The sequence below is a fragment of the Ursus americanus genome, chromosome 22 (assembly GCF_024610735.1).
Source record: "Ursus americanus isolate L20-20 chromosome 22, mUrsAme1.1.p, whole genome shotgun sequence".
Classification (NCBI taxonomy): domain Eukaryota; kingdom Metazoa; phylum Chordata; class Mammalia; order Carnivora; family Ursidae; genus Ursus; species Ursus americanus.
The window spans coordinates 6,385,054-6,405,681 of record NC_142148.1 but is presented as its reverse complement, the minus strand read 5'-3'; the positions used below and the strand labels follow the sequence as shown (position 1 = coordinate 6,405,681).

General features: G+C 47.6%; 1 protein-coding gene and 1 long non-coding RNA gene across 2 annotated transcripts; one reads left to right on the top strand and one right to left on the bottom strand.

Annotated features, from left to right (window-relative positions):
• Nucleotides 1-2,587: 2,587 nt before the first annotated feature.
• LOC148108015 (uncharacterized) lies at nucleotides 2,588-14,774 on the bottom strand. Its single transcript, XR_015720885.1, has 3 exons — nucleotides 14,728-14,774; nucleotides 13,985-14,126; nucleotides 2,588-3,225 (listed from the first exon to the last, which is right to left on the bottom strand). It is a non-coding gene; the product is annotated as an uncharacterized LOC148108015 (long non-coding RNA).
• Nucleotides 9,705-19,104, top strand: MIMS2 (mitochondrial inner membrane scaffold 2). Its single transcript, XM_045808440.2, has 3 exons — nucleotides 9,705-9,951; nucleotides 16,137-16,312; nucleotides 16,720-19,104. Exons 1-3 carry the CDS (start codon nucleotides 9,766-9,768, stop codon nucleotides 16,934-16,936), a joined length of 579 nt encoding a protein of 192 aa, XP_045664396.2. The 5' UTR covers nucleotides 9,705-9,765; the 3' UTR covers nucleotides 16,937-19,104.
• Nucleotides 19,105-20,628: the final 1,524 nt, after the last annotated feature.

The following is a 20,628-nucleotide window of genomic DNA, read 5'->3' as shown; positions in this document are numbered from 1 at the left end:
AAGTTCACACAGCGGCCTCAGCGTCCAGGTAGGCTCTGTACCACCAGGATCCCTCGAGGCCTTGACCTCGAAAATGGCTCCGTCCTCACATCAGTGGGCGGTGATAAACTCCACGGGCGGGGGTGGAGCCACCTGGCGGGTCCGCCGGGCGTCACGTGCCCTCGCAGCCAATCCCGGAGTCCTGTCTCCTTGCCCCACCCCACCCCCGGACTTCCCACGTGTCTCTCACGTCCTCCCACGTGGCGCGCGTGTCCACCGAGCCCAAGACACGTTCTCTTTCCCCCCCCCCCTCCCTCACCCGGAAGTCTGCAAAACCTCCCTGCCCGGCTCCCTGCTTCTCATCTTGCCTCCTCCAACACAGCAAGCACAAGGACCTGTTTATCACGCTCATCGGATTGTCTCACTCCTGGAATGAAAGCCTCCAACTTTTAACCACTGCGTCTAGAATAAAATTGACTGCTTTGGCCCCCGGAAACTTTTCCTGGCCCGGCCATGCCCCTCACTCCTTGTGCCCTGGCCACTCAGGCCTCCTCTGAATTGCCTGCCCCCCACGAGCCAAGCTGACCTCTTCGGAAATGCACCCCTGCCGCCCCTCTGCTTGGGAGCCTCTTCCCACTGAAAGCTCTCTGTTTCTTTGCATGCTTCAGGTGGCCAATGCTTCTTTCTTGAGGAGGCCTTTCTGATCACCTAATGCCCACCACAATTCAGGATGCTCTCCTCACTTGGCTATTTGTTCACTGTCCATTAGCCCCACCCATTGAAACTCTATAAGAGAGAGGACCACGTGAAGCCATCCGCCCATGTAACTGACACAATACTGAGCAGATCATAGATGCTTAACAAATATTTGAGGGAAGAGAGGAGCAGAAGGAGGTAGGGGCAAAGGAAGGGAATGAGAAGACACATATAACCCTATGGGAGAACAACCATTAACTATTAATATAATTTATGATAATAATGATAGCTAACACCAAAATAGGACTGCTGTAGGCCAGACTGTATTCTAAGCACTGTACACATGTTAGTACATTTACTCCTCACAATTACCCCATCATGTACCTGCTATTACTATCCCCATCTTGTAGATGCAGAAACAGGCATAGCTTAAATCATTTCCCAGTGTCATACAGTAAGAGCTTGAACCTGGGCTTCACACCAGACTTCTTTTTTTTTTTTTTAATGATTTTTTATTATATTATGTTAGTCACCATACAGTACATCCCCGGTTTCCGATGTAAGGCTCGATGATTCATTAGTTGCGTATAACACCCAGTGCACCATGCAATACGTGCCCTCCTTACTACCCATCACCGGTCTATCCCATTCCCCCACCCCCCTCCCCTCTGAAGTCCTCAGTTTGTTTCTCATAGTCCATAGTCTCTCATGTTTCATCCCCCCTTCTGATTACCCCCCTTTCTTTATCCCTTTCTTCCCCTACTGATCATCTTAGTTCTTATGTTCCATAGATGAGAGAAATCATATGATAGTTGTCTTTCTCTGCTTGACTTATTTCACTTAGCATTATCTCCTCCAGTGCCGTCCATGTTGTAGCAAATGTTGAGAACTCGTTCTTTCTGATAGCTGAGTAATATTCCATTGTATATATGGACCACAACTTCTTAATCCAGTCATCTGTTGAAGGGCATCTCGGCTCCTTCCATGATTTAGCTATTGTGGACATTGCTGCTATGAACATTGGGGTGCATATGGCCCTTCTCTTCACTACGTCTGTATCTTTGGGGTAAACACCCAGTAGTGCAATGGCTGGATCATAGGGTAGCTCAATTTTTAACTTTTTAAGGGACCTCCACACTGTTTTCCAGAGTGGCTGTACCAACTTGCATTCCCACCAACAATGTAGGAGGGATCCCCTTTCTCCACATCCTCTCCAACAATTGTTGTTTCTTGCCTTGTCTATTTTTGCCATTCTAACTGGCGTAAGGTGGTATCTCAGTGTGGTTTTGATTTGAATTTCCTTGATGGCTAAAGATTTTGAACATTTTTTCATGTGTCTGTTAGCCATTTGTATGTCTTCATTGGAAAAGTGTCTGTTCATATCTTCTGCCCATTTTTTGATTTGTTTATTTGTTTCTCGTGTATTGAGTTTGAGAAGTTCTTTGTAGATCTTGGATACCAGTCCTTGATCTGTAGTGTCATTTGCAAATATATTCTCCCATTCCGTGGGCTGCCTCTTAGTTTTTCTGACTGTTTCCTTGGCTGTGCAGAAACTTTTAATCTTGATGAAGTCCCATAAATTCATTTTATCTTTTGTTTCTCTTGCCTTTGGGGATGTATCATGAAAAAGGTTGCTTTGGCCGATGTCGTAGAGGTTGCTGCCTATGTTCTCCTCTAGAATTTTGATGGATTCCTGTCTCACATCGAGGTCTTTCATCCATTTGGAGTTTATTTTTGTGTATGGTGTGAGATAGTGGTCAAGTTTCATTCTTTTGCATGTAGCTGTCCAATTTTCCCAGCACCATTTATTGAAGAGACTGTCTTTTTCCCACCGGGTGTTTTTTCCTGCTTTATCAAATATTAGTTGCCCAAAGAGCTGAGGGTCCATTTCTGGGCTCTCTATTCTGTTCCATTGGTCTATGTGTCTGTTTTTGTGCCAGTACCATGCTGTCTTTGTGATCACAGCTTTGTAGTACAGCTCGAAATCCGGCATTGTGATGCCCCCAGCTTTGTTTTTCCTTTTCAGCAGTTCCTTGGAGATTCGGGGTCTTTTCTGGTTCCATACAAATTTAAGGACTATTTGTTCCAGTTCTTTGAAAAACGTTCTCGGTATTTTGATCGGGATAGCATTGAAAGTGTAGATTGCTCTGGGTAGCATGGACATTTTAACTATGTTCATTCTTCCGATCCATGAGCATGGAATATCTTTCCATCTTTTTATGTCTTCCTCAATGTCTTTTAAGAGTGATTTATAGTTTCTAGAATATAGGTCCTTTACGTCTCTGGTTAAGTTAATTCCAAGGTAACGTATGGTTTTTGGTGCTATTGTAAATGGGATGGATTCCCTAATTTCTCTTTCTTCGGCCTCGTTATTTGTCACACCAGACTTCTTACTCTCAGCCTCCACTAGGAAGACCCTAAATGTCCATCACATGGGGAAAGGGGTAAACCACTCTGCCAGGGCCACCACAGGGAATACAGTGCAGCCATTTCACGAAAGATGAGGCTTCTATTTACCCACACGGACAGATGTCCTTGATAGGACAGTGGCTGAAAAAGTAAAAGAAGGACACATTATAATCCCATTTTTGGAAAAAAAGAAGAAGAAGAAGAAGAAGTCAAATAAAAGAACAACTAGATACTATTATTCACATGTAGGAACCCACCTGGAAGGACTTAAAAGCGCTAACACTGGCTGAGGCAAGGAGGGCCTTCCCTGATTCTCTTGCTGCCAGCTCAGGGCACAAGGAACCCTTCTGTGACATCTACCCAACCAGCCTATCTGAAGCCACCCCCCCATCACTCCCCAATCCCTTACCTCATTTCCACATGGCATTTACTGCTGCCAGACCTCATAGAGTATACTTACTTGTTTAATGTCTGTCAATATAAGGGTAAAAACAAATTGAAAAAAATTCATTTTCCATGGGGCAAAAAGAGAAGAGACACCCCCCTCTTCTTAGAGTATTTCCTTTAGAAAACTTGAAAATCTTTTCTGCCCCTGTGAGATGCATGCAGACCTTTTTAAAGGTGAAATAAGCTCTTGCTAGTTTTACAACCCAGAAATGGGTTTCTTAAGCGTCTGAGAGCCATATCTTTGAAATGTAAACATGAAGAAAGAACTGAACTCCCAGTCTAGGTGAGTGTCTCACTTAAGTGGCTAGCTCCCTGTTATAATTACATGCTTGTCCTAGACACATGAGAAGTTTATCATTCCTTCAGATAAAGACAATTAGCAATCACAAATGGCCGTCCCAATTACCAGTGGATTTAAGATGAAATACGTGTGACAAATGGTGCTGTCAAGTTCCCTTACTTGAGAACTAGTTATCGTTTATCTTGAGGACATGGATGTAATGCACTGCATCTGTCAGCTGCAAAAAAGGGCGAGATATCTTTCTGTCTTTGAAATCTGTTTGGTGAATCACCTGTGATATGCATCAAATTCTGGCTTAATGTTTATTCAACAACAAAACTGCTTTCTTTCTCTTTTACTTTTGTGGAAAGGTTTTCTGGATTGGCAGGCGATTTTGTTTTGAATTCTATTTCCCCAACGTCTCTTCCCTAGTAGAGCATAAGCTCTGTGGGGTTTTTTTGTCTTCCACAGCACCTGGAATGGTCCTCAGCACTGAGTAGGTGTTCGAAACGTGTTTATTGAATGAACAAACAAATTAACCTGCCATCTTGTTTGAGTTTTATTTCTTGCAATGAGCAAGTATTATTTGTTATAATAAAAAAAATCAACTGAGCTTTTAAAATCACCACAATTGCCAATAGAACAGGTAGGTGCTGGTTTGCTTTATACATATTGATTTTATGTCCTGTGAGTCCTCACGCTTCACAGATGTGAGTTGTAGTCTTTAAATTGTGACTAGGAACTACTTCAGACATGCTCATTAGCAACCATTTCAGACATCATACAAAAAAAAAAAAAAAAAAAAAAAACAGAAAACCTCACACATCATAGTCCCAGTTAATCCAGATCCTTCCTATGCACTGAGAATGATCTGTTTTTATCTCCAAGACAGTCGAGAGGAGAGTCTTCAGTGCATCTCAACAACTCCATCCTCCAACTCCGAAAGCTACCACTTTTCTCAAGGGGGCGATTTATAAGCAGCGTCTCTTCCTGAGCAGCTCCACTGAACTGGACATTCAAGTCCCATGCCTTGTGCCCTCCACCCCAAGGCCTTTATTTACATCTAGCTCACACCATTCGCCCTCTTCTCCAAATGAGTGAATGAATGAATGAATGAATAGAAACAATAACGGTCCCCATGTGTACTGTGACTAACTTTCTGTACTATAACTAACTGTATGCTCCAGGCCCTGTGCCAAGTACCCTATGTGCATGATTTCCCTTAATCTTCACAGCAACCCTGTGAGATGGGTACAGGGCCCCACCTGTATTATTGTTCCCATTTCACAGATGAAGAACTGAGGTTCACAGATGCTGAGTGACTTGCTTAGTCTCACAGTTAATACACAGTAAAGCGGGGGGACACCCCAGGTCATCTGACCCCAAAGACCCTGCCCTTGGCTCCAAACCACAAAATGTCATTAGTTCCAAAGCACTGGATCAATCTTCTACCTTATTTGTGGAAAAAGGAAGAGAAAACCCAACCAGACAGGAACCTGGGGCAGGAGGATCAGAATCCCCTTAACAACTCGCATTATCTGAGCTCCTGCCACAGGCCAGGCCTTAGGGTAAGCACTTGAATGATGGGATCCCATTCAATCTTCACACCAGCACCAAGGTGCTTACTATTACTGTCCACGTTTCAGAGATAAGGACTGCAAGGCATTGAGATGTGAAGTGACTTGCCAAGGTGCCACAGTTACTAAGTGGCTGACTCAGAATCAAATCCAGGTCTGTCTGCCCCCACAGCCCATGTTCTTAGCCATGATTCTTCTTCAAAGAGATGGAGAAAAGCAGAGAAGGTGACCCAAAGTCAGTCCAAGTGCAAACAGGGAGGGAGTTCCCACGGGGTGAGCCAGAAGGAGAAAGTGAGAGGCCATAGCTACGACTGGTGACATTTCTCCACACCTGCGTAAGGGCGGGGGACCCATGTCCTAGAAATGGAAGAGCTTGAGGGCTTTTTCTGTGTTAGTCATTCTTAATGACTAGAGCCCTGACCTGTACTTCTTCTCTAGTCCCCTTTGTGCCTAGCACAGCACCAAACACCATGTGGGCCCTGACTGCCCAGTTGCTGAACAAATGAGTGAATGTCCACCTCCCTTTACAAGAGACTATATAGCTCAAGTTTTCGTGGTTTTCAACTCAAAAGTGGTCTACAAGGGGTATCTGGGTGGCTCAGTCAGTTAAGCATCTGACTCTTGATCTCAGCTGGGTTTTGATCTCAGGGTCATGAGTTCAAGCCCACACCGGGCATGGAGCCTACTTAAAAAAAAAAAAGTGGTCTGCAGAGTCATATTTTCCCCTCTGCCCTCCTCCTTCTTTCATTATACCAAGCAAGGCCACTTGTGTCGAGAAGGAGGGAAGGGGGCTGGGGAGTGAAGCCGCTGGGGCACTAATACCACATCTGTTGTGCTCACATAGCGTTAATTTTTATCTTTTCAGGAAGCCATGGAGGCCCACGTTGTTATTCCCACATTACAGAAGAAGAAACCTGAGGTTCAAGAAGGTTGTATACCTTCCTCTGGGCCACATGGCTAACGGTCATGAATTCCAGAACTCACCTCTGACCTGTTTGCCTCTGAAGACCCTGCCTCACAGAGGGAGAGGAATCAGTAGGCACTGCGTGATGGCAGCAAATCCCACACATGTCGTCGGCACCAGTAAGTACATGTTGACTAAGCCAGTAAATAAATGAATGAAATTGTTTCAAGGAGAGGGTAACTAACAGGATCTATTGCTACAAGACATTACAAATAATTGAGTATTGGAAAAAGGGCTGGGAGACTTGGCCATTAAGTCCACGTTATTAAAAAAAAAAAAACAAAAACAAAAAAGGAATTCACCTATGTGTATCCACTATAATCTATATTAGTCGGCTTAGGCTCCCATGACAAAATACTACAGACTGGGGGACTGGGGACTTAAACCCCAGAAGTTTATGTCTCACAGTTCTGGAGGCTGGAAGTCCCAGATCAGGGTGCTGGCAGGGATGGGGTCTGGTGAAAGCCCCCTTCCCGGCTTGCTGACCCACTTCTCTCTGTGGCCTCACGTAGCAGGCAGAGAGTGAGTTCGGGGTCTCTTTCACTTCTTATAGGGGCACTAATCCCATCATGAAAGCCCATGCTATAACCTAACCTAACTCTATTTACCTCCCAAAGTCCTCATCTCCAAATACTATCATAGTAAAGGTTAGCACTTCAACACAGGAATTTGGGGGTGTGGTCTGGAGGGGGGCACAAATATTCAGGCCATAACATCCATTACTAGGAGACTGGATTACATAAATCATGGTGCATCAACACTATAGAATGCTCTGTGGCCTTTAAATAATATTCCACTATTGTGATTTCAACAGGAAAGACATCAGTGACATATGAAGTGGAAAAGTCACATTATAATACAATTATACAGCATGACCCCATTCTTCTCAATACCAGGGACAATCGGTACTTTGGCAAGACCTGGATCCTGGGGCCAACCCCTGACCAGAGTCCAGGTGGAGCACTGAGATTTAACAGCCTCACCCAAACTACGACAGGAAGAGAGGGGCACTCTTCAGTGCAAAGAGGGAGCTGAGTAGACAAAAAAAGGAAGAACTATCAGCCACGTTTTCATTTCTTGAGTCGTTATTCCATGCCAGGGCCAGCTCTTTAAGCCCTGAAATGTGTTATCACATTTAACCTTCCCAGTGCCCTTTGAGATGGGTGCTGTTACTCCCACTTCCTCCAAGGGAAGAAGCAGAGACTTTGTTGGAGTCACTTAGCAAAGGTTCAGGGAAAGCCAGATTCTAAGCCAGGCCTGGACTCACCAAAGCCATGAGGCTAACCACCAAATCCTAAAACAGCAAAGTCTTCCTTTCACTGTATCACTCACCGCCAGCATAGCAGCTGGCACATAGAGTTGTCAGAATAATAAATGCTGATTGGAAATGAAAAGAGAGGATGCAAGAAGTGATGGATGGGCGGGAGTGGTTGGGTTTGCCTGGGGAGAAGGGACAGAGACAGAAGGGAGGACTCCAAACAGGCCAAAAACATATGGAACAGTCACTGCATCATCTAACAAAGAAAGAGAATGGGAATAAAAGTGCTCTTGTCCACAGGAAGACTTAGGTATGGTCAGAGAATATGCCTTGGGAGAAAACACAACAATCACTCCCAAACACTGCCCACTGTCCATTTTAACACAGTCGTCCTGCCTGGGCTCAGGAATCTAGCCCCCATATTCCTATAAAAACAAGCCATGTGAGTAATCGCAGGCCCCCTGACCCCAGAGCAGATTAATAATGTGTTCCCTTGAAAACTGGGAAAAAGGGTTCCTCTGATGGAAGGGAGGAAATGTCTTCCTTCAGCACCTCACCCTCTTCCTCCTCAACACTTCACGCGCGCGCACACACACACACACACTCGAGTGTGCCGCTTCCCACTTGCACACAAGCATTCCTGTGTTATACACTCTCTGCCCCCCCACACACACAGCCCTGTGGCACCATCTGTGAGCTATCACCCCACCTCCCAGCAGCCACCTACTCTAGCTCTCTGCCATCAGAACCTCAACTGCATTAGGAAGACAATGTGCTGCTCCTAAACCAACTCTACTCCCCTTTGCCAGAGCCTCAAATTCCAGACTCCCTTGCAGCTAAGAGTGATCATGTGACACATTTCTAGCCAATGAGACTAGAAAGGGCTTCTCCTGGTGGGCGGCGGGGGGGGGGGGGGTCCAGAAAGGGTTTTTATTTGCTGCCCTACTGAATTTGGGCACATTGATCCCATCTCTTTCCAGAACCTTCCTGGCAGAAAGGCTAAAGTTTCCCAGATTCCTCTGCAGCTGGGCTTCTGAATATGAATTTGTTTCTGCCAATTGGATGCACTTGCACAATATTTTGAAGGCACAAACAGGGCAGAAGCATCTTCCTGCGGTTTGGGCTTTTTGCTGCTGGTAAGCAAGTTTGCAGAGATTGGGGGTTTTCTGCAGCAGAATTCAGGCATTCAGTCGCCAGGCCATGGGTGTGGACAGGCAGGTGTGGCAGAGACAGCAGCCTGACTGCCTTTCCAAGGCAGTGGCAGCTTTTCCTGAACCCTGGATCACAGCTGTGGCAGTGCATTCTAGAGCTCATTCATTCCACTGGCCAGCTCCTGATGCCTGCCTTCCCAGTTGTGGCTGGCCAGTGTTGCTGTGTCCAGGCAGTCTTTCCTGGGGGCCGAGCCTAGTGCCCGCTCCTCTAGCTTTTCCAGTGATTTTCCAAGCACTAATTCCCTGTGCTAAATTATTTTCTGCCTAAAATAGCAAAGATCTGGAAACATTTAGAATCCTCTAGTTTCAACCAAAAAATGCTGAAGATGTCGGGCATGAAAAGTGTATGAAGAGGCCTCAGGAAAGGCACAGTTTCTTTGAACCTCAATGTCTTCTGTAGAATGGAGACCAGAGATGATTATTATCATCAGTTAATAGTTACTGAGTACTGTGGCAGATTGTATCTCTCAAAGACGGTCCCAACAGTATTTCCCATCCCATAAACCTTCCACAGGTGACCTCGCCACTTTCCATCACGTCGGAGGAGTCTCACCCCCTCACTCTCGAATCTGGGCTGCCCTCTGACAGAATACAACAGAACTGACACCGCCTAAATTCCAAGGATAGGAAAAAGGCACAAAATCTCCAGCCCCGCGAACTCCGCGGAGCGATCGGGGTTCGGCTCCGCCCATTCTGCGGGAGGCTCGAGCTCCGAACTAGCGGGGGACGGGGCGGGGCCTGGAGGGATCGCGCGGCTCCGGCCCCGCCCACTCCGCGTGCCGTTCCAAAGGGGCGGGGCAGGTGGGCAGGGCCGGGAGGGGTGGGGAACTTGCGGCTCCGGCCCCGCCCACGCAGCTCCGGGCTCGGGCTCCGGCGGGCCCCGCCCACCGGCGCTCGCTCCCCCTCTGGTCTGCTGCGCCCGCGGCAGCGCTTCCCCGCGCGCCATGGCCGGACTGCTGGCGCTGCTGGGCCCGGCGGGCAGGGTGGGCGCCCGGGTCCGGCCTCGCGCCTCCTGGCTCCTAGGCGCCGCCGCCTCCTGCGCGCCGCGCCCCCTGTTGCTGCCGCCGCTCCGGCCCGGACCCGACGCCCCGCTGCTGCGTGCGGTCCGTGGGGACAGCCGCGGCCACCAGGTAAGCCTCCCCTCCCCCCCCCCGGCCCCCGGGTGCCTGGATCCCGGTGCACCTCCGCCGAAGGAAAGCTTTACTCGCCCAGCTGTCCGAGACCGAGCCCCCCCCACCCCGCCCAGCGTCCCCAAGGCCCCAATCCCTACAAGCCAAGGAAGCGATCCTCCCAGTTGACAGCCGGAGAAACTGAGGCTCAAGGAGGTCCGGTGATCTGCCCAAGGTCACACGATCTCCGGCAGAGCCCCAGGTTCCCAAAGCGTCGCCCGGCACAGTGGCGGTAGCCGAGAAAATTCTATGTAGCTGGGGCCTGGACTTGATATCAGCGTCCTCACATGGCTGTCAGAGTTGTTTCCCCTTCAAGTGGCGCTGGAGCTTCCTCCGCACTGGGCCTGGGCCGAGGAGGACGGCCCCGGGGGTGCTGCTGTCTCAAACACCTCCCATCACTTGCTGCTACTCCCTTTTTATCTAACCAAAAGAGCAGGCCTCCCTGCCAGGCTTCAGGCGAGACGCGCAAGAAATAGTGTTGTTCTGTCCTGTTTTCATTTCAGTTGCCTTCTACCTATGGTAAGTGAAACTGATTTCCCATCAGAAAGGTAATACGGACTTTCTTTTTTAAAAAAAGATAATTTTTTTTTTTAGTTTTTTTATTTCTTTTTAAGTTCATTTCCTTAAAAACAGTAAGTAGTGCAGTCTGGAGACACAGGGCTGACGAGTTGGGACACGCAGAACCTGGCCTCCTGCAGTCCCTTTGCCTAAGTATGGGATCCCTGCCCCTCCACTCACCAGCCCTGTGACCTCATCCCACGTACCCTGAAGGCTCTGAGCCTGTTTGCTGACCTTTCAAAGAGCTAAAGATAGCAGCTTCCCAACAAGAGTTTGGGGGACAATTCCATGAGCTGAAGCAGGCCTGAGCGCAGTGCCAGTGGAGCTTCCTGAATGAATATTCCATAGGGATTTGACTCACACCTTTACCATGCCTCCTGCCTGCTGCTCCCCCATGCAACAGGCAGCAGATCTTGTCTCTAAATCCTGAGCCCTCTACACACATCTGGCTGCCTCCTACTGATTCTTCATGAATCAGCCCACTTGTCCCTTCCTCCAGGAAGCCTTCTCTGACCACTAGTGATGCCTTGGGTACCTCCACTGGCCCCCCTCAGTCCTGTGGATATGGACCCTCTCTGCACTCATTATGTGGAATGGTCTCCTGCCTTGTTTGTCTGTCCCATCAGCCACATCAGTTTTGTCCCCAGCCCTGGCAGGTGTGTGTGTGTGTGTGTGAAAGAGAGAGAGAGAGAGAAAGCATGCTCAAATATGTGTATGTTTGTGCATGATATGGGTATACAGTAGTAACGAGTGCAGTCTCAGACTCGCCATATTCCTGTCTCTATTCAGTAGTTCTATGGCCTTGATCAAATTCCCCCACTTCTCTCTTTCTCAGTTTCCTCGTCTGTAAAATGGGATGTTACTAATTCACATTTCTTGGAGCATGAGTGTGAAACCGGGCATCGGGTACATTCTAAATTAATGTTAGCTATTGGTGTTACTATCACAGTAAATGTATAAATCACAAGGCCCCATGAGCTGTGCTTGTTTCTCCTGCTACCTGGTAGATGGGAAGGATCCAGGTGGGATTAGAACCTAACAGGATGTTAGGACAAAAGGTACTCATCACTCAAAGTATCATCTCCCTGAGAAAATACATCGCTGGTGGGGCCTGGGAGCCGGTGCAGGGGTTTCCCCTATCAGCTGTTCCTGGCTACCCACAGGCACCTTGTTTTGGGCCATTGGGAGGAGGGAGTGCAGCTAGGGTCTCCAAACATGCCAGGATTTTAATCCAGTATGTGAGTGACCTACCCATGTCTGCCTTTAGTGGGGCCTCCACTCAAACTGGGAGGAAGGAGCTAAAGCCACAGAGAATCCTGCCTTTTTCACTTAACCTGATTCATGTCATGTCACCTGGCAGAGCAGCCCAGCCTGCCTACACTTACGCTATGGCAGGGAAATCTTAGGCAAATGATTTGCTCTCTTTGAGCCCCAGTGTCTTTTGTCAGTTCTTGCTCCCCTGCTGCCTCTTCAGGGAGCCCCTCCTTGATGACCTTGTTTAAACTGGCAGCCTGCCTCCCCACAGTCCTCCCCTCCTTGGTGTTTCTCCATAGCACTTGTCCTATCTAGCAGCCCTGATACTTTCCTTTTCTGTTTATTGTCCCTACGCTCCCTATTAGACAATAGGCTCCCTGAGGGTAGAGTTTTGTCTTTTTCATTCATGGCTCTACCCCCACCTCCATACTTAGAGCAGTGCCTGCATAGAGCAGTTATCCGTGAATAAGTGAGGAGCACAGCATAGTTGTGAAGAGCAAAAGCCTTGGAACCAGAAGGTTTAGATCCCAGCTCTGTGTGACCCTCTGAAAATTACTAAACCCCTCTGGGCTTCCAGGATCCTCTTCTGTTCAGTGAGGATGACAGTAGTGCCTATCTCACAAGGCTGTTGTGAGGATGATCTGAATTAATATTTTCAAAGTACTCAGAACAGTGCCTGGTACAAAAAAAAACCAAAAACACAATGTAGTGTTGTGTTTAGTATTATTACTTATCGATGAATGAAAACAGGTGTCACTCCAAATAATGTGAGCAACTCGTGAGCAACATCTTTGCCTTATTCTTCAAACCTTCCTGCACCTTTTATACTTTAATAACTGTTTAGCTTGGGGGTGGGGAGAGGCAATCACACACACACACAAAAGCACTTTGGCGAAGTACAGACACTAGGGGATATACCATGTTACATGCACCCAGGGCAATGCCTAACATAACATATCACAGGTACTTAGGGTGATATTTCACAAAGAGATGAATGTCTGAAAAGTTTCCATTCCTTGCAAGCCACCCCCTCCAAAATTTCTTTATTTTAGCTTCTTCAGTCTCCTCCAGGGTTAGGAAGAAAACCGAATGGTTCACAGTGCTTAAAGATACCTCCTTTTACCACAATAAAAGGAAGAAAATTGTCCCAAGATTCTAACTCTAGAAAGTTAACAACGAACCCTGCTGCTGGCTAACAGGAAATTGTCCATTGTGTCTGAATATTTTATCCCTCCCGTTGTTTTGCAGTAGATGTGGGTTATTCTGTAGCTGGAAGTCTGGCTGCCTCTTTATTTTTCTTTTTTGGCCAAAAGGCCTTTTGCCAAAATAGAGGTTGTAAAGAAAAGAGCCCTCAACAGAGACAGCTCCACTGGGCTCTGGTGAATGGACAGATGGGGCATAATTAAGTTCGGTCGGGCCAAGTGTCAAGGGTGGGGAATGAAAGGGGCTTTCTCCCTCCCCAGCCTCAGAACGTTGTTTGGCACTTGGACTGTAGATTGTAGATTCCTGTCCTATCAGTGCCTGACATCTGGCAGCTCTCCCATCTGCAGTGCTTCTTCGGCAGCCAAAAGGCGGGTGGGGCCTTGTTTATCAGAAAGAACCTGAGCCCTGAGCCGCCATTCTGGGCGGTGGGAGGCTGAGCCAGGCAAGCTTGGAGGAAAAGGGGAAGTCACACGTGCTGGCCAACCCAAAGGAGACTCACTGGTTTTCCTTCTCCCCACCAAAGCCTTGAAGTCCAGGAAAAGCATTCTAGAACTTTAGGAGGGTTCACTGCAGAAGCCGTATGGCCTCCCAGTGGCCAGTGCAGTGACCCGTCCAGGCCAGCCAGCTCATCACTCCCCCTGAACCTCAGTCTCCCGCCTGTCAAAGTGGGAGCCACAATGCATGGGTTAGCATGAGGGTTTTTATGAAATGACACCTTTAAAGCGCTAAGCCCAGCACCTGGCTCAGTAGAGGGGGACCTAGCCTGAGGTCATGGGTGGTTTCCCTAAAGCCTTTCAAAAGTAGTTATGGGATACTGCCTATCAGAATGCGTCCTCTGAGGGGCTCCTGGCGGGCTCGGTCGGTGGAGCAAGACACTTGATCCCGAGGTTGTGAATTCAAGTCCCACGTCGGGTGAAGGGATTAAAGATAAAAAATCCTGAATCAAAAAAAAAAAAAAAAAAAAAGGAGGGGGCTGTACCTGGGTGGCGCAGTTGGTCAAGCGTCTGACTCTTGGCTTTGGCTCAGGTCATGATCTCAGGGTCGATCCACACTCCGTGGGGAGTCTGAGATTCTCTCTGTCTCTTCCTCTGCCCCTCCCCTTCCATGTGTGCACACTTGCTCTAAAAAATAATGCACTCTCTGAGACCCATGACCCAGTAGTGGATCTCAGCAGCCCCTCCCCTTCCGTTAAGTCTGTTTTCGTAACTCCGAAAGTGGCCTTAACATTTGATTCCCGGGAACGTAAGCAGCGTCTAATGAAATGAGATGAATTCCAAGAGCAAAGCTCATGGGTAGGAGTCCCCAGTCGGCTGCCCAGCAAGTGCATCTGAGGGCGAGGGAGGCCCCCCTGGAGAACATGCTGAGGATGGGAAAGAGCCTGGCAAGGTGAGGCAGGATTGGTAAGCAGGGGCTTACCCGGCAACCCTGGGCAACTGATAACTAATCCCAGTGCCCAGGCCTCAGCCCAGAACACAAAATCAGACGCTGGACATAGGTACAAATGGACCGGCAGCCCTGAGCCACCTGGGAGCTCATGAAAAAAGCTCCCCCACCCACCCCACCCCACAGGCTCGGTCAGAGCTCAAGCCCGCAGGGCAGGGGCTCCTGAAACCGGGCATGGCTGGGAGGTCCCCTGCAGCCCCGGGGAGCCTTGCTAGGTTTGGAGGTGCTGCTCTGGGCCCCTGTGTTGTTTCATTTTCATTCGGGGAGTCCTGCGCCTACCTCCTGGGGACTCTGAGCTGTCATACTCCTCCCTCTTGCCTTTGAAGTGTGGCTCGGGTGCAGCTCGCTCTAAAAATACGAAGAAAAAGTCATCATGCTGCAAGGCAGAAACAGGAGCTAGCTGACCCAGATACTGCCTCCCAGGAGCAGCTGTGAGACAGGGCATTAGGATTCAAGAAATCTTTTCATAAAAAAGGCACTTTCCATATTGACAAGGAGCTTTTTTTTTTTTTAAGATATCAAGCATTGTTGGGTTTTTTTGGGTTTTTTTGTTTTTTCTCTCCCAAACACTCCAGGCCTTGTAGGTGCTCAGTACATGTTAAGAGATGCCAAAGTGTGGTTTGCTTCTGTGCAAATCCCAGCTGGTGCATCGATGGCCCAGGAATCGGCTCTCCCTGTGTCTGCTCAGATCTCCAGGGTAAACCTTGATTCTGGTAGTAAATACACCATAGCTTCTACTCCATTTTATTTTGCACCTACCATCCTTGTTTAGTAGAGTCTAGGATGGTTGTCATGTGCTCAGGCTGTGGACCCAGGTGACCTGGGTTCTAGTTTTGGTGACTTTGGGCCAATTCTTTGGCCCCTTGAGGCCTGTGTTGCTCCTCTGGAAAGTGGGAATAAAACGGTATGTACCTAGAAGGTGGTCGTGAGGATGAAAGCTGACAGCAGGTGGAGAGAAACATCTGAGCGCTGCCTGGCTGGGAGACAGTGCTCAATGAAGCCCCATCAGTGTCCCCCAGTGTGTGAGCCCCAAGGTTACTGTTGATGCTCTAACAGCTTACCAGAAACCCAGTGGCTTAAAACAACACACATTTATTACCTTACAGGTCTGGAGGCCTGAAGTCCAAAACTCGTCTCATGGGGCTAAAGTCAAGACATGGGCAGGGCTGGTTCCTTCTGGAAGTTCTGAGAAAGAATCCATTTCCCGACTTTTCCAGCATCTAGAGGCCACTTGCACTCATTGGCCCGTGGCCCCTTCCTCAGCTCTCTGATTCTGCTTCTGTGCACACGTCGTCCCTGACCCCCCTGCCTCCCCCTCTTCACTTATAAGGACCCTTTTGATTACATTGGTCCCACTCGGAAAATCCATGATGCTCTGGCCCATCTCAAGATCCTTAATCACATTTGCAAAATCCTTTTGCCACATAAGGTAACATAGTCACCGGCACTGGGGATTAGGACCTGGATATCTTGGGCGCCATCATTCTGCTGATCGTCCCGATACCCAGCCTTTCAGTGCGCTCAGTGTTGAAGTGGGCATTAGCCTCAGCTGACTGAGGAGGAAGAGAGTAACTGGTCCGTCACTGGGCAGGAAGGAGAGTAGAACATGGCGCGATATGAACGCTGCCGATGGCCACTAACACCCTGGCTGCTGCCCCAGAACGTCTCCCCTTCTTGTTTGTGCACAGGACCCCAGCAAAATCACTGCGACACCAGCCCCGCCTGTCAGCAGCACAGAGGAGAAAAAGCAAAGCAAGTCACAGCAGCTGAGAAAGATTTTTCAAGAGTATGGTGCCGTTGGCGTGTCGCTGCACATCGGAATCTCACTCATCTCCTTGGGCATATTTTACGTGGTGGTTTCAAGGTAAGACCTCTGGCAGGAACAAATCTTTGTTTTTTACTGTCATTTATTTTTCCTATGAAGCTGTGTTCATCTAGCCGCTTTCCTCACGTTTTTTAAATACTTTAAATCCGAAGAGTCAAATTGATTGGGGCGCCTGGGTGGCTCAGTCGTTAAGCGTCTGCCTTTCGCTCAGGGCATGACCTCAGGGTCCTGGGATCGAGCCCCACATCGGGCTCTCCCTGCTCTGCTGGGAGCCTGCTTCTTCCTCTCCCACTCCCCCTGCTTGTGTTCCCTCTCTCGCTGGCTGTCTCTCTCTCTGTCAAATAAATAAATAACATCTTAAAAAAAAAAAAAAAGCCAAATCGATTGCCTAATTTAACCCCTTGAAATAATTTTTTTTTTTTTTTTTTTTTGGTCTCTTTCTGCAGTGGTGTGGACATGTCTGCAATCCTGCTTAAACTCGGATTTAAAGAGTCGCTGGTGCAGTCCAAAATGGCAGCGGGCACAAGCACCTTTGTGGTGGCCTACGCCATCCACAAGCTCTTTGCCCCCGTGCGAATCAGCATCACCTTAGTTTCTGTGCCCTTCATTGTCAGATATTTTCGCAAAGTGGGATTTTTTAAACCTCCAGCTGCAAAGCCTTGATGAACTCTTCAAACCTATTTCTTTTAAATAGAAATTTTAGGTTAGTTTTAGGATAGAGCTTTTCCGTGAGGGGTGGGTAGGGTGGGAACAGAAAGCTAATTGCTATGTTCTCATGAATAAGTTTTACCTTTGGCAGCAAAATTCAGGTTTTTTAATGATTGTAATTAATTTGCTTTACAAATATTACAAATGCTATTGATGGTAGGGCTTGTATACATAATCTTAAATGTCAGCAAAACATCACAAATTGAGTTGTCACCTCGAACAAAACTGTTAGCCTACAAAATGTTCCTTCTGGAAGATCATTGGTGAGGTTCTAGTCTGCAGAAGCCCCAGGGGTTACTCTTCACTCAAATTCTTAAAGGGCAACGATTCATTAAGCTGGTTTTTAAAATTCCCCTTCCTCCAATATCTGTTGTCAGGCTGCCTGCGGTTTAATATGCAATATTCTGCAAAACAGCTGCCAGTGTTACAATTAATGAAGCAGAATTTAAGACTCAACAATATGTAATCAGGATCTAAATTAGCAGCAACGCTTTGATGTTCATTACACTTGTTTTAGGAAGGAAAAATAACCAAGTATTTCTAGTGTGTTTCATTGACCCTAAAACACCTTCAAATCTGGACATGATGGTCCCTACCTCAGGTGGCTTTTCTCAAATTTCATGGAAGTAGGTCAGGGTCATTTATCTCTGTTTAGGCAAAATGGAAATTTTATCCAGTAGTAGTAGCATCACGTGGCTCCTGACGGCCTTATCCACAGGTGAATTTGGATACTGTACACATGGAAAGCTAAGACAATCTTCGCTTAACCCTCTGTCAAACTTCAGGCATTCCAGAACTACTGTCACAATGTTTACGTTGTGTTGCTACTTATATTTTTTAACTGAGTTAAAATTGTTATGTAGAAAAAGATTTTGTAACAATCTCTAAGAAGGAAAATTAGTGTGCTTGCTGTAAATGGGAGGCAACTGTGAAATACTGTGAACTAATACAAAATAATACAAGCCGAGGGAGAGGGGCGGGCAGGTGTAATTACTTTCTGTTGAGCCAGTTTTACCTGATAAAGCATGTTTGATGTGAGCCCCCCCCCATTGCTGTGAGGGACGTTATTAGTTAAGAACAGAAACTCAAGCACACAGATTCAAATTGAGACTTTTGTCCCTGGAACACTTAGGAGCAGACAGACTGGAGGGAATTCCTTTCTGTGGGATTCACGTAATGCTACCCTCCGGGCCATATTCACACAGCATGGTCCACACTGGAACCTGGATTCAATCCGTTCTGCCCTGCCACCTTGATCGAGGGAGATACAATTTTGGTGGGGGGAGTTAATTACAGATGTGACAATCAGAAAACTAAAGGAACTATAAATTGACCCTCCTGGTTTTACCAGCTGGCTGCTGACCGTTCCCTGGTTAAGCCTTAGTAACCTATGTCCGTTATTTCAGTTAATTTACAAGAAGCTTTGTGGGACAAATTCTCCACTTGTAAGATCATTAAAGTGGATTCTCCCCCCCCCCCCTTTTAAAGCAATTAGCCAATTGCCAAAAGGCTTTACCGATTTCAAGTTGGAACTGCCTTTCTGGGATCTAATTCCAAGGACATCGACACAGCTGAGCAAGATGCCTGCTAAGAGTGCTAGGCAGTCCCTCCCTGTGGTCTGGTCTCTGTTCACACAGCTGGCTTCACACTCTAACCACCTTCTCGACCAGTCTCCCTACCACTCAGATCCCTAGTAATGCCTATGCAAAACAAAAAACAAACAAAACTGACAGTGAGTCCTACAGGTTTAAGGGCTGAAATCTTAAAACTTTGATTCCACGTTTGGAGGAATGGAAGTGGACAGGGCAAGCAATAAAACCAATCACCAAACCAAATAGCCATGGCCTTCTCTTCTAAGCCCCACCTCCACTCCACTCCTGCGGCCAGTGGCCCCAACAGAACCAAGAACCTGGAGAAGACGAGATCAAAGGATCAGGGAATATATGATGTCACCAGCAAGATGTACAGATTGCTTGTATTTACATTGTTTTTATGGATCTAGGGGAAAAAACATGATCTATTTTAAAAAATGTAAGCCATTGTTCACCCCTAATTTTGTATCTAACAAAACGAGCCGCTTAAATTCTCTGAAACAAATAAACATCTTTGTAGCGTATGAAGAACTTTGGATTTCTCTTCCAGTTAAGCCATAGCTGTTGCTGATGAGGAGGCAGCCCTGTGTGTGACTGGTTTGTTAATATTGTGCTACTACAATGAGCTGTTTTCTTTGCTCGTGTGGGATTGTGTTTGGGGAAGTGACAGAAGTTTAGCTGGGGTCACTGGTGAAGTTGGTCACATCATATTAACTCTCACTTGGGTGGATGGTGCATGAAATACTCCTTTGGGAATGTGAAAGTTGGTTTAGCTCAAGACTGAAAAGAAAAGCTCCTTTATCCCAAGGGGCCTAGCTGGGTGGACACCTGCAGCTTTATTCAGTTGTGTCCTGAAACCTCTGTCACCGTGTCACCAAAGCTGACTGGGAAGTCTCTCCATGTTGGCCACTTCCCTGTAGTTAGTTATTTCTAGTACCTAGTTCTTTGCGTCGAACGAAGGTCGGCCACGAAAGCATAGTTCCCTATTAGTTTTCAGGAACTTCAACACTTCCAAGGTCAAGTTCACCCTCTTTGGTCGAGGAAATGCTGGCAGCTAGAAACAAATATGTAACTTTATACGTTAAGAGCACATAGTACATGAGACCAGATGCACTGTATGGTGACTAACATAATAAAAAGAAAAAGGAAAAAAAAGAAAAGAGATACACCTGCGCCTCTCACGGCACCTGCTCGTTTTCAGGCCAATAGTGAACAGGTAGTGAACAGAATTACCCATGCAGCCTAGATGTATTTGTGTCCCTACGTTTAAAGTTTACATACATGCCATAACTCCAAAATAGTATTAAAAATAACCTGCCAAGTGTCCCTTGGGAGCCAGATAACAAGGGGAGCAAAGGAAGCCTCTACCAGCTGTACTGAAGGGGCAACAGGCTTGAACACAAGTTGTACCCAAATCCCCACAGGGCTGGAAATGAGGGATTCCAGTTAAGCAAACGTTCCTTCAGAGGATTAAGAGCCACGCTTGGAAAAATCAGTTTGCAATGACCTAGTTCACCCATGTAGAGCTCTTTGCATCTTACTGAAAACATGGTCAGAGCCCAGTGGGCAGGTATGGACATAGATGACCATTCCTTCATCCCTTTGTCCTGACCACCACTGCTCTAGTGAACGCCCAAAGGTCCCAGGCCAGGCCAGGTGTACCCACTTCTGTGAACTATTGCTGACTGAACAGCTGATTCCCCAGGATGAGGACTCACCAAGGATTCCAGCTCCATGAGCAGGGCTGCTGTCCTGTACTGAATGTCCAGAGCCTACAACAGGAACTCATGCTAACTGGGCACACAGGACAGTGTGCAGCATAGACAGGGCACTGGCCCCCTCCACCACCCAGTCACACAGCCGCGTGCCTGCCCCCTGTGATGCCATGTTTCCTGTTGCTCCCTCCCTGGGCTACGGGGACCTCTTGCCATTCCCGCCTCCATCCTTTCAATCCTCCCTGTCCATCAAACCTGGTTCAGATGCCACTCCCTCTGGACACCTCTCCCACCTAATTACTCATCACAACTTGCCCATTCCCTGACTTGTCCCCCTCCC

Excerpts from the sequence above, each read along its gene's own strand:
- MIMS2 (XM_045808440.2), top strand. The coding sequence starts at position 9,766 with ATGGCCGGACTGCTGGCGCTGCTGGGCCCGGCGGGCAGGGTGGGCGCC. Across the intron at positions 9,952-16,136 it reads GGGACAGCCGCGGCCACCAG|GACCCCAGCAAAATCACTGC; the intron begins GTAAGCCTCCCC and ends GTTTGTGCACAG. Across the intron at positions 16,313-16,719 it reads TTTTACGTGGTGGTTTCAAG|TGGTGTGGACATGTCTGCAA; the intron begins GTAAGACCTCTG and ends CTCTTTCTGCAG.